Here is a 14,282-nt window from a genome sequence, read left to right on the forward strand (position 1 = left end):
GACAAAGAGAGTTAATGTTGTGAGACTGGTCTGACGAGGAGCCATATTGGACTTGAAATGTTAACTCTGTTTCTCTCTCCACAGATGCTAACAGACCTGCTGAGTTTCTCCAGCATTCTCTGCCTTCAAAGGTGCAAAAATCCCCTGTTCGAGATTTGGTCTGTGACAGGTATTTAAAGAGAAGCAAACTAAATTGGCTAATACTTTTAAAATGTGATTCCTGTGCCATCATGTCTCCTTTTCAATTGTGGGATATTTACATTTAATAGCGCTCATAACTGTCACCCCTTGAACTGTGGGCAAGAGTTGATCAATGTCTTTCACATGTTTAATTTATGGAACAAGCCGAAAACCAGATGGCTAGCCAAGGGAAGCTGGAGCTTTCATTTTAGAGAATTATTTTGTGCTGCCAAAATTTGTCCCCTGTTTATGAGACAAGAATAAGATTGATTTTACTGTGCACTGTCTAACGCTGTGCTAAAATACGTAGTTAGGTGGAACATGGTCCACAGAAATTATACTTTGTTGGTGTAAGAATATGAACCGGCCTTTTAACTAATTTGTATCCATTTCCTCGGTCTATAATATTCTGAGTTGAAGTGAAGGAGTAAGTACTGGTATTTGACACACAGCGAAGGTTTACGATAGCAAACTCATCCTTCACTAGCTGTTTCTGTGGTCTTGCAAGGACGTAGGCTAATCTCTCAAGAAAGGCGCTTTGAAATCAATCTTTTCATGAGCTATTATGCTGTCAGATTTTTGTCAGGTCAAGATAATTATTGAAAAAAAAACCAGCATAAGGAACCTTGAAGGTCATTTTTAAGCATGGTCAAACTCAGATGTGACATCAACAGTGCGTCTGCTTCTCCTGATCAAAGACACTGTCCTGAGACCACAAGAAACTTCAGAGCTCTGTCCCACTTAAATGACACAGAGGGCACTAAAGCTTACACTTTGCTGCAATGCAGTTGTTACTGAAGTGGTATATAGTCACACTGAATCTGTAAATGATGATGGTGTACACAACGATATTACCCTGACATCAACAGGCACATACTGTTGAAGCTTTGAGAAGAATGGAGGAACTGAATCAGAGAACCATCGTCAGAATTCCCTACACTGGTCTGTAAATGAAAGAGATGGTTGGAGCTCGTCACTGGTAGCTAAGGCAGAGCCCGAGATGCAGCTGGCTCAGGGACAGTCTAAGTTGACGAATGTGGTGCACACGGCCAGCACCCAGACCTCTCAGTAGACTGAACCCATGAGGCCAGAACAGCATAGGGTTGAACGTAGCACAAACCAGAAAGGCTGTGATAATGGGAACTGCAGATGCTGGAGAATCCAAGGTAACAAAGTGTGGAGCTGGATGAACACAGCAGGCCAAGCAGCATCTCAGGAGCACAAAAGCTGACGTTTCGGGCCTAGACCCTTCATCAGAGAGCTCTGATGAAGGGTCTAGTCCCGAAACGTCAGCTTTTGTGCTCCTGAGATGCTGCTTGGCCTGCTGTGTTCATCCAGCTCCACACTTTGTTATCTCAGAAAGGCTGTGGGCAGTCTAACTAACAGGCTGGAGTTGTAGGGCTTTGTCTGAGACTGAATGTCCTGACAGAGTTTGAACTCACACTGTGTACAACCAGGCCTCAAACGTTTCTGTGTGGGATATTTCTTACACACTGGAACTGACTGTTGTCTGGGGTGAGGTTTGGGCTGAAACTTGCAATGGGGGCAGGGCAGACTGCTCACACCACATCCCCCCCACCCACCAACACCAAAGGATAGTCAATGGTTGACCAGATAAGAACCTGCTCCGCACAGCACAACACACTGCAGTGTGACTATTGTATAGTTACTGGGCTTTCACCCCTCTCCTTCCCTCGGGAATGGGCTCGGCTGGTTCCGCACAGAGGCCAATAAAGAAGATGCCATGGATCCTGGTGTGGGATAAATTGGGTCAGGGAGCATTTGGAAAGCTTTGAGAGAGGGGGCAGGCGGGTGGGAAGAAAGGAGGGCAATGCTATCTCTGAGCCAGGAAGTAGGCTTCATGGACAAGCTGAATGTGGAGTAAGCATGAGGATAAATAGGAAGGAAATGAGAGGAAGATGAGAGGTTAGATATCTGGAAATCTTCAGAAGAGGTTGGCCTGGTGGGCTATGGTAAGGGGCAAGTGACTGAAAATGTTTGGCCTTAATCTTTGTGACAAGCCCTTTGTGCTTATTATTAGAGGTGAATATGGAAGCGGCGCAGGGAGTTAGGGAAGCCTGGGGTAATATTTGCATTCCAGACTCACCCATGCTTTGGCAAAAAAGTCTGTGCTTTATTAAGAATGTATTCATCACATTACAAATAAGTTCTGATTCTGTGCTTCCCTGGTGTTATCATTGACTCACCTTTACTTATTCCAGCTGAGATGCTTTGACTGTTTGTTCTCTGTGCATGCCACAACGTGACAGCTACTGTCACAGCTGACCAAGCCAGGCACTGCCTTTATACTGAGCACGGAGATTAGCTGGAAGGTCATGTTTGCTACAATGTCAAAGCTGAGACCTGATGTTTAATACTTTTTACCCAAGAAAGGTAGATGGAGTTAGAACTGTAGTATGGAAAGAGGCCGTTTGGTACATTGTGTACTGACCCATTCTACTTAAGTATCCATCCAGCCTGATCCCGCTTGCCTGCATTTGATCCATAACTTCTTTGGTTTTGGCAGCTCCAAATTTTTTTTATAAAGTTTCACGAGGACTTCTGTCTCTACAGCCCTTGCAAGAAACTTCAGGCCCCTACCATCATGAAATAATTTGCTCTCAATTCCCCACTAAACCTCTCACCTTAAATTCCTGCCCTCCCTTTTTTTAATGGACCCTCAACCAAAGACATCCCCCTTGTCCACTCTTTCAAGAACCTTCATAATTGTTCCACCTTAATTAAGTATCTCCTTAGTCAACTTCTGTTCCAAAGAGAACAACCTGACATTCAGTATCAGCCATGATCCAAATCATTGGCAATGGAGACGTAGGGGATTAGTTGTCTTTCTCTCATCCTACTGGTCATATGTTAGGATATTTCACCTCTTTATACCCTGTGCATCATACCACTCTGTGTCCAAAGTTGAGTGCAATGCCGGAAGGAACTGCAGCATAAAAGAAACATGACGATTTTCATTTTTCACCCCAATACTGTTTTGCAGATAAAAATCAAGGTGACTTTTTATGGAAGACCAGCATTTGATTTATTAAATTTGAAATGTTACATTTCCAACCGAGTGTTCACTCATCTATATGATAAGAGCGTTTCCAGGGGGATTGATGGACGGGTGGCAGCCGACATTGACAGAAAAATAGCTATTATCAAAATACTTTTCAGCAGTGACTGTATTTGTAAATATCACAGAAGTGACAGCCCAAAGAGAACATGAGAGGATTTATCCGCAATCCTGGATTGTTCTCTAACCAAATGGCGGTGTGTAGTCACATGATTCCAGACAGTTAACAACATACAGACACAAAAGACATATCACCCAGTGACCAAGGACATTTTGAAGTTTTTGGTAAAATGATATTCACAGTGGGAAGTCTGAGATAATGAGGATGATATTCACAGTGTTTGTTTGTTTCAATCTCACATTAGGAAAATCGCAAGAAATCCGGAGCAGTGGGACAGTGTTCAGTTAAAACAGCTGACGAGAAGGTACGGAAAGGATGGTGCTTAGCCCACTCATTTGACACACCACTCCTTTTGCATGTTTTACACAAAGACAAGATTATAACAATGACAGCTGTGAAACCAACTAGCTTTTCATGTATAAAGCACATTTGTAATCAGCCTGTTCAGAGATGTTATGACATTTCTGCAGTAGATGGGACTTGAACCTGAGTCTCTCTGGCTCAGAGGCAGGGACACTACCCCAACAGCCCAAGCACAGTTGCAGATAGGCTCTAATCAACCTGTTCACGGATGTTATTACAAGCTTCTAGAACAGGATATGAATTGAACCCAGGACTCCTGGCTCAGAGATAGGGGCACTACCACTACATCCAAAGGGGTCCCCCATCTAGCACAGTCATATTCTTGCAACAAAACAATAATTTTAGAAATCAATAGTGGAGGCTGTCAGAAAAAAAAATTGCTTTGCGTAACAGACCTCAGTAAGGCTAATGTCTCAGCCTACATAAGCTACGTAGTAAAAAGCACAAAAATATCTATGAAAATATTTTAACAAAATATTTAACAAAAGTGAATTTCTCTGCATCTGCACTAAGCCAAGCAAAATGAGGTTAGACAAACAGATCCATAACTTCAGAGGCAATATTGTTAGGTTGATGGAGTGGCAGCTGTTTCCAATGAATCCACACTTCCCCTAATCCAGAAACTAGCATTGGCTGGAAGACCACATTAGACTAATAAAACACTACTTCCTTTGGTGAAATGTGTATGTTAAAATCCTCGCTGGCCTTTCTGGTGACTTGATGTGTCTAAACCAAATTCGAAACCTCAAACAAATGAACCTATTTGTGGAAAAACTTGTGAATGTCCAATGATGATTTTTGGTCTAACTAAAAATAGTTTGCTTCGGATTTAATGTCACTTTGCTTACACAACTGCCATTATTACAAGTCATTATCTGAAGTGTTTTACTAAATCTCAAATCTACTAAATGCGTCCCTTCAAAATATTGGCGCTTTTAAGTATAAAATATGGGCCTCTATGGAGGCAAGGTTTTGAAAACATTGATTATTAAAACACAAACTCTGAACTTTGCCAAAAAACTAAATGGCTTGTGTGTGATAGAAACCATAAAATAATGCCTGAAGCAAATAATTCGCTTTGAATGTTATCAAGGTGTTTTAAATAGAATTTATTAAAAATGGTGGTAACCTATCACTCTGAATTGTTGGAACATATATGGTTTTCTAATCCAGTCTTTCGCCAGTATTTTCTTATTAGCTCTTCGAAAGCAATTAGCAATGAACTCAGTTCATAGAGACAGTGTGCTCATTATCCCAATTAGGATCAAATCAGCTAATGCTTTGAAACATTTCAGATCCATCCACTTCCAGCCTCATGGCCTTGACATTTATGGAGCTTGTTGTACGACGGACGATGATAACTGTTGAACGAGGGTTGCGTACAGGAAAGTTAGCTGCAATTTTGTACTTCTTCACATTGGGTTCAAATTGCCTCCTGAACCTCTAGATTAAATAGGCACCCTTAACTAAAATGGGGTTGACATTTCATTTTCTCCATGTTAACTATCCAACTGAGGCAATGAGCTAGGGCCACTCTTCTGCTATCCCTTCATGTTTTCTTCTTTGGACAGCAGTGCGCCGTGTGATGTGCTATTTGATTTTTCATCAACCGTTTTGGCTTCAAAATCATTTTTCTTCAGTGTTCTTTCTTTCATATTTTTGATTCATTTTCTGTATAAAAAAAAACACCCTCGCACTTAATATCATTACTAGCAACTGACACATGTTAAAGAACTCACAAAAATATTGTGCAAAATAGACCTGGTAACCCATGGTTCTACCAGAAATCTACGCACATTTAAATCATTTCTGTAATTGTCTTTGTAACTGAAACCATATTTTCTTGATATGAAGTTCATCTAAATACATTTGCAGTATAAAACTGCCGACAATAGATGTTTAAGCAAGGAGGCAGAGTTCTGCCATGCATAACTTATAATGTTCACATTTATGACTGCATAGTTCCCTTTTAGTTTCCAAAATGTCTGTAATGATTTGAACCCTGAAGTCAATATGGTGCAAAGAGAAATGGTGTATGTGTTGCCCTCAGAGGACCTGGAGTGGCTCTGAAGAAGGCTGGTCCGAGGAATGGTGTCTGGAAGAGTGTAGTCGGTCGAAGAGTAAGGTTTGGCATCGCACAGACAGCAGCTGCTGTTAGAGGATTTGGTAAAAAGCCAGCTGCCAATGGTTTTGTGAGGTGCTTCTGAAAAGCCATCTTTGTCTGTAGAAAGGAACAAACAAATATGATTAAGACATCTCAACAGTTCCTGCCAATACTGTAGCTAAATAGACCTGTAATTGCTAGTCCTCATCAAGACTGTTCAAATAGTGCTGTTTATTGATTTAATCTTGTCTAAGATATTTCACTGTAATCAATCATACTTTTCCCATTGGAAGTTTTTTCTGTAGACGCTAGGGGAATCATGGGAAACAGGGATAGGGCGAGTAGGTAGTAAATCAGCCATGATTTCACTGAATTTGGAAAGGCAGACTCAAGTCGTTTCTTGACCTGCTCCTGATCCTGTTTCCTATGTTTTTACTTCACAGAAGGAGGCCAACCGACTCATTGTATCAGTACTAGCTGCTTGCTTAAGTGAATCCGAAACACCGCCCAGCTCTCTCTCCAGAACTTTATATTTTCTTTCTATTTAAAATGACTTAACCACTTTTCCTTCAGAAAATGCTGTGGCCTCTGCCTGCGCCATTCCCTGTGGCAAAGTATTTTATGCTCTAACAATTCTGTACAAAGCAATTTCTCCCAATCCCTTGACTCACTTTCCCAGTGACAATTTAAAATTGATAGCCCTTTGTCGCTAAGTTGCTAACCACAGGCAATAGCATTTCCCTGTACAAATAAAGCAAAACCTTCATAATTTAAAAAAAACTGAAAAATTTATTCCTAGCCTGTGCAGCTTTTGTGGAAACACCCTTAATATATCAAGTTTCTCCTCAAAGGGTATTTGGTTTCTTAACTGATAGTTTGCTGACTTGAATTTGCTATTGTTTGACAATAATACTGTGTATAGGTGAAGCTGACTTTCTTTTCAACTTTACTTGTACTTTTTCTCCAGCTTCAATACTATTACTGTGCAATTTAAAATAATAAAATAAAAAAGGGCTTCTTCTGTTAGAGCTCTTCCTTATGAGAAAATAACATCAGCACTGTGTATTTTAGGTCATGTGATTTTAGTATTGGAAGTTAGATCACCTTCAAATCAGTTATAATATGTATTTTGTATTTAGCTATTCAGTATAAAATTCACCCTTAGTTATCAATGTTTTATATCCAGTAACCTTGCAACAATAGCTTGTCAGTGAATATGGACATGAAAGGCAGCTTGTAGGATGAAGTATAGATTTGTGCTGCAGTTCTCTAGTTCATCCTTAACTCGAAGATTGCAACTGGAGGGGAATCTTGGCAATGTGAGAGCAGATTTATGTACATCATAAATAATGACCCCCTTCAACGCAGAGATCATCTTGTTACAAGAGGATGAGGTCAGACAACATTTGCCTACTTAGAGATTAACTTTTAAGATGACATTTTACAAGAGTTATATTCTAAATTAAGCAATTATCCTCTTCTGGGCATTGCTCATTACATGTTGAATTGATGCATTGTTTTATTATTAGCAAATGCAATTCTGCTTCTTTTCTCATATATTTTCAATTTGAAATTACATTTTTTTGTTGATTTAGTCTATAGAATCTCCAAATCTGAGTTTAATATTCCATCAATTGGTTGCAGTTTAAACAGCATACTAAAACTGGGATTGTTTCTAATGCTGGCCCATGGAAATCTTCATATTATAGATTATCATCAAAAATACAGCACCTATGTCATAGTCCCCATTACATAATGACTTTAAAAAGTTGTGAGGAATAGTACTGAAAGTTCAAGAATGGCAAATAGCATGACTGAATGAAGTGTTGCTTAATTTATTTTGTTCAGCACGGTTCTACTTAAACCATGAAATAATACTGTGGATGCCGGAAATTGACAACAAATAGAAAATGCTGGAGAACCTCAGCAAATCTGACAGCATTTGTATGAGAGAGAAACAGTTAATATTTTGAGCCTCATATGACTCTTCTTCAGAACAGTTCATAACTCCAGAATTCTGAACTTTTTCAGTTCTGAAGATACATTGGACTTGCAGTGTTAACTCTGTTTCTCTCTCCATGGACCTGTTGGGTTTCTTCTGCATTCTCTGTGTTTTATTCTACTTAAACCAATTGTTGGGCTTTCCAGATGACTAGGTACCGTTGTGACAACAAAATGCATATGTTTATGTTTTTGTTTGTAAAATGTTATAACATAACATATTTTCAGGGACTGGGTTGCTCAGCATTCGGTATTTTGAGAAGGACAGCCAAGTTGGAGTAATATGCTCAGAATGCACTGGTGCCTCTGTGAAAGAAGTAGTCAGCATGGTTAATAAACTATTCAGTTATTACTCAATCCTTGAAGATGTCAATAAACAAACTCAGACTAGAGTGCTCACCGCCAACACCGCAGTCTGTTGAAGCTTGGTATAAGGACTGTATTTGGGCTTAGATGGTTTTCCTGTAAGTCTCTCCTTATGTCTTCTACTAGTCATATGCTGTATTGGGAATCAAACAGACTTACAAATAAACAGAGTGCTTGAAAGAAAGAGATTATTCAGTCATTTTAGTGAAAGCACAATATTAACATTGTATTTTTATATTAGGTTAATATTGCTAGCTCTTTATCTTCATGCAACTTTTATGTAACATTTACCTTTTGCCATAACTTTTAACGTGGTAAAGACATCTGCTATAAAAGAGCAAGCCTCAAAATTACTTTACCATGTAGATTTCACATTAACTGGGAACATTAATGTGAAATTCTGTGGTAGTAATGATGGTGCAAATGTCATCAGTCACTCCTCAAAAGCTGACAACAAATTCTGGAATCTGCACATGTGCAGTCAAACACAGAAATCAAGTAGTTGGTGCCAGTGATTTAACGCTTCCCCACTGGGTGTGCTGTTGAGAATGAAATCAGTGGAAAATCTATGAACTGATGAGAACTTCTGCTTTAATACTGTTAGACTCATTATCATAACCTCAAAAAAGTTGTGCTCTCTTGAAGGAGGTATGACTGCATTGTAAAAAAAAAGTACATTAATAATTGCTTATAAACACTGTCTCTGGCCATTTTATGTTTGCTCAAACTATCTAATAAACTTAGCAAGATTACCATTAATACACTTGCAAATATAGGGAAGGGTTTCCTATTTTTGTAGGAAATATTTGCATGATGTCCACCTTGGGACGTTCCAATGCACGTCGCCATTTCTTCATTGTCTTTGAGTCAAAATCTTGGAACTCCCTGCTGAATGTCCTAGCGGGAGTTCTTTCACCTCATGGAGAGCAGTGCTGGCATCACCCAGACCCCAAACACAAATTGTTTTTAAAAGATGATGCAAACTTGACCATCAAATCCCTTCTGTCATTAAATATCACAATATTAATGTGCAATAATGAAGCACATTCAATAACTTGTGAATGGCTTGCTAATCCATAATTATTGCGCATCGATTTTTCTTCGACATACTGGGACCAGTTAGCTGATTTGGCTGGATGGTTAGTGTGCAGTTCTGATATACTGCCAAGAGCATGGGGGTTTATTTCTGGTTAACGTAGATCCACCTGCAACTAAATGGGGAACGGTACTCTTCAAGCAATATAACCAAATGTCCCTCTCCAATACAAAATGAGATGCCTATAGTATCATGTGGATTCTGACTCATTACTGATCTACCTGTTCTGGATATATTTCATGAGAGAAAGTATCACAGCATCACAATAGCAGCACCCCCTGGATGATAATCATTAACAACTAAGCACTGAATCTGTGCTTGTACTCCATAACCTTTGTGCATCGTGGGGAAGATTAAAAGCTCTGAAATTATTGCAAAAAAACCATAAAAGGGAAAGGAGTCCAGACATATAATTTAACCAGGAACCACCTTGGTCATTTATCATTGAAGTGTTTTGCTTCACTTCAATGTGTTTGCAGGTTTTATGTCTCAGTAAAAGTTTAACGCTCTAAATTGGAATCAGAATGATGATGAATTTCACTGGCTATCAGCTATGTGGAAACTGAAGGAAGTACAGCTCATCTTTCTCTAACATTGAGATACCTTCCAGTAGAGCAGGTCTGAATCCAGAGACCAGCATTCAGTGATTTCGAGTACAGGCTGCTTGGTAGATCGTTGATATCTTCAACCATTGAAGTAGAACCAGGGTTGGAAGGTAAGATCAGCCTATAAATTGAGGCTTTACAGCTATAGTGGTGTGTTACTGGGGGAATCCAGGTTGCTGTGCCACAACTGTTATAGTCTGGAGCTATGGATAGTGATGGTACAGACACCCTTCATCTACCACATGACTGGTCAGGAATAACCACCTGTCATCACAAAGATTTATAGGTGCATTCCTTAGCTATAAACATCTGGGATGGGGCTCAGCATGGCTTTTCTGGCTTAGAGATGTGACTGTTACCCATTGTATCACAAGACCTCCCTCTGTGCCTCACACTCTGCACAAATAAATCATCCAGCTTACATTTTGGCCCAATTTATTAAACACAGCTAATGTCTATAAAAATGACCTCAACCCAACAATGAACATATTCCTAAAAATATATAGCTCCAGAGTAAATATTTCCTGTGTCCCAGATGTGCTTATCCCTTGTAATTGCTTTTAAAAGACAGAAGAAGAAATTGACGGATGTAGGTGTCAAATTAAGCTGGTTTTCTTGTCAGCCTTTGTATATTTTGTTTGAAGGTTTCTGGTACGCACTGTCGAGTCACCCACTACAGTATATATAAGCCTGTTTGTACAGTGGTTTGCAAGCACATGCGGCATTGAGTTAGTGAAATTGTGCAATTTAGGGTCAGAGACGGTGAAGACATCCTTGCCATGGGGCAACAAGGTAGTGCTGTTGGAGTTAGTAGTTTGGTGAAGGGATAAGATCAGAGTGTTTCAAATGGTTAACAGCCCAGATGAAATGACAACATGTAGTGCTCCAATATTTTAAATGATTAACAGCAGCTTGAACATATTCCCTGGAATAAACCACCCTGATGTGCTTTAGTGGGAAGTTTAGAAATGGAGCTGAAAAAGGTCGAGAATAGACAAGGGATGAGGGAGGTGGGAGGGGGTTTATCAAAGTTGGAGTGTTACTGTTTGAATTTGTTTTCCTTCAAGAAGTAGCGAGGCTGAGGAATTTAGAAAGAGAACTTCAGATCTGAGGGGCCATGCTCGTTAACCCTGACTGTGTGTTTATTTTGTCACCAGACCTTCCTTCCCCACCATCGATCGACCAGCCTTTCTCACATTTGGAGTAACAGAAGTGTCCACAGCATATGAATTAAAAAAACTAATTCTTTGAACATGAAGATCTTCCTCTACTGGAGAGTGATTCGGTGATAAATGTTAAGTTGTTCAGGGCTGACAAGTCCATTCCTGCCACCAGTGGAATCGTTGTGGTGGGTTGGGGGATGACACAAGTGGTGGAATAGAGGGCACATGTCCCATGTAGTGGGTGGCATTGCAACTGCTGGAAAGCCTTTATTTACACAAACAGCACGTGCTGAGATGCAGGACTGAGATCAGGCTGTGAATGGAGAAAGAAACACTCACTGCACTAATGCTACATGCTTGGAATTAAGCAAAGCAGGTTCCGTCTGCTTTCAGGAAGGCATAGATTAAAAGAATTCCACTCCCGAGGCTGCTTGAGAAACAGCATTTACCTAGTTAATTGTTGAGTCTGATGTAAGTAATGAGATTCCTTGGATGAATGCACAAAGTAAAATTCAAGGTCTCAGCTTTTTAAATCCTGGGAGAAATACTTCTAACTTTAACTCACCTGTTTGAGTTGTGTTTCAGAGTTAACATATATCTCACAGATATTACAGTGAAAAGCCTTGCTCTGTAGACCGATGCTCCCTTTGTTACCAATGCGTTTAGTTTTGTACAAAGTCCGTGGGAAGAGTCTCAGTCTGCTTCTTCTGCTGTGACTGTTCTGTCCCTGCAGCATTGACTTATGCTTGGACCCTAAAAAAACATCAAATAATTATATCGCAATTCATCAGGCTTAACACTGCTAATTTTAATGACAGCAAAACTGGCTACAAAAATTTTTACAAATTGATCAAACAAAACTATTCACCCACTAGCCTTGTCAACAAATGTGTAGACTTAATTACGGTTCTTTAGCTTTGATTTATTATTGCCACATGTACCTATGTACAATGAGAAGCTTTCTTTTGTGCGCAGTACAGGCAGATCATACCATACAAAATGCATTAGGGTAATACAACACAGCAAAGGACACAATGTTACCGCTACACAAAAGGTGCACAGAGTTTGGTTTATAACTGCAGACAATTCATGATTTAAAAGTGGATTGCTTTTAAAATGTACTGGGAGACATTGATATGTTGCTCTCTACTTTTAGTAGTGTTATGGTTCTCATTTCAAAAACGTTGGAAATGTTCCAACATTAATGATCAGAGACTTTACAAGAAAGCCAAATAAGGGACAGTTGTACAGTTCCACAATATGACATGGTGGGATGGTTGTAAATTTTTTACAATTTAATGTTAATTGTGTTGCTGATATTAGTGATAAATGGGCAGTAGTTATTGACTAAGTATCTTGAACATATGTAAAGACTGCTGAAATGTGAATGTTGGAGATCTGAAATAACGCTGGAAAGTGCTGGAGAAACTCATCAGGTTTGGCCGCATCTGTGGAAAGAGAAACAGAGTTAAAATTTCTCTTCTCTTTTTCAGAACCCTTGCTAGGACACTTGTATGGTAGATAGATGGCAGAGATATGTAATACTGCATTCTGCAAATAAAGATGTTATAAAGAAAATGATTTATGTCTAGCTCCAGACTTTACAACCAAGCCCTCCAAATCATCCACTCCAACTTCTGTGGAAAATCTTGGGGAGAGTGTGAACACGATGCCACCCAGTAGTTACATCAGCTAATCAGGTGAATTGGGCAGTTCCGCTGACAGTAACCAGAATAATTGATGACTGATTGGCTGTAAAGTACCCTGGGATATTCTCAGTCAGGATATTTGTTTTATTTCCCATACTAGACAACGAAGAAAGTCTTACTTCCAGTGACAGTGGACAAACTGCGCAGCAGTAATTGGGAGCACTGCACTGTTTGAGGTGCCACCTTTTGAAGAGATGTTAGCCTGAGGCCATGTCTACTTTCTCTAGCAGGTGTAAAGTATCCCTGCTTTGAGCTATTTTGAAGAAAAGCAGGACAACATTTCCCAGTGTCCTGACCAATATTCTTCAGTCAACATAAAAACAGATTGTCTGGTCAATGTCACTATGCCGTTTGTCAGAGCTAGTCAACACATAAATTGTTTCACTGTGTTATATGTTTCATGCATTACAGCAGTGACTATAATTCAGAAATACCTCGTTGATTGTAAAATACTTTGAGACATCACGAGGTTGGGAAAAGCATTTTATCTTTGTTTTCTTTATGTCTGCTTTAATGGAATTGCCCAGCTCCCAGCTTTGGCACAACATTTAACAACACAGTTACTTTGGAGTCATTGGAAGTTATGCTCTAATTTCTGAGTAGAAATACTTCCACAAGGGTGACCTGCCCTCTACTCTAATGAATGGAATGGATTCTCTTTGATCTCTACATACTGCGCACAATTGTTCCAAATTTCTCTCAACTTGCTGCTAACTACGGCAAAGAAAGGGAGCAGTGTAAAGATGATAGAATCAAGACTCTAGTTCTGAAGTGAAGAGGTTCTTAGGATTAAGGACTGTCAGGAGGATATCAAACCAACGTTAATTCATTCTGCAGTTCTGGTTCTATGTTTAAGATCTCAAGCTCTTTTTTGTGAATTGGATACTTCAGGTAGTTTTTAAAAGTGCCAATTATTCGCCATTCAGAGAAATGGTGAATTTTGGCTCAATGTAAGGAGGTGTTTTAGAAAGTAGCTCAAAGAATGGAATTCATATTCACAATCTATATGGCTGGAGCCACTAATTGATTAACTTGCTCTATTTTATTTTTACAGCTTTTCATCCTTATCACTTCTATCATTAAAGCAATGAATCATTTTCCATCAAAGTGGTTCACCCAGTTTCTCCTTTCACAGATGGTCCCTGGCCCACTGAGTGTCACCAGTATTTTCTTTTTTACTTAATTTATTCTCTGTCATGATTCCATGGGAAATGGGGGTATTTTCCCAAGGAATGAATCTAATGTGTGATGTTGGCACCTATCACATCAATTTGACTAAAACTTAAGTAAAGATACGATTGGCACACTATTTGTAAGGGAAACTGCATATTAGCGTAGCTATTTTAAACATCTTGGTTTCTTGATTAAGTAATTTCATTAAATTCACAATCCACTCCCCAGAACACTGTTAGGGTTCTCCTCCACAAACGTTTCTTAGAGATGAAGACCAGGATACCTACTATGCAAGGAACATACTTCAGGCAGAATAGTACGG

General features: G+C 39.5%; 1 protein-coding gene across 19 annotated transcripts in view; it reads right to left on the reverse strand.

The window, feature by feature from the left end:
- Positions 1 to 3,220: 3,220 nt before the first annotated feature.
- The window catches only part of znf385c (zinc finger protein 385C), a 430,141-nt gene continuing 419,079 nt past the window's right edge, over positions 3,221 to 14,282 (reverse strand). For all 19 annotated transcript variants that reach the window (XM_048560946.2, XM_048560944.2, XM_048560952.2 and 16 more), the window contains 3 exons: positions 11,644 to 11,831; positions 8,249 to 8,347; positions 3,221 to 5,964 (listed from right to left, as the gene is read on the reverse strand). In XM_048560946.2, the coding sequence (XP_048416903.2) occupies positions 5,752 to 5,964; positions 8,249 to 8,347; positions 11,644 to 11,831 (500 nt within the window). In that variant the 3' untranslated portion in view covers positions 3,221 to 5,751. The remainder of the gene's footprint in view (positions 5,965 to 8,248; positions 8,348 to 11,643; positions 11,832 to 14,282) is intronic.

The sequence above is a fragment of the Stegostoma tigrinum genome, chromosome 31 (assembly GCF_030684315.1).
Source record: "Stegostoma tigrinum isolate sSteTig4 chromosome 31, sSteTig4.hap1, whole genome shotgun sequence".
In the NCBI taxonomy this organism is placed as follows: Eukaryota; Metazoa; Chordata; class Chondrichthyes; order Orectolobiformes; family Stegostomatidae; genus Stegostoma; species Stegostoma tigrinum.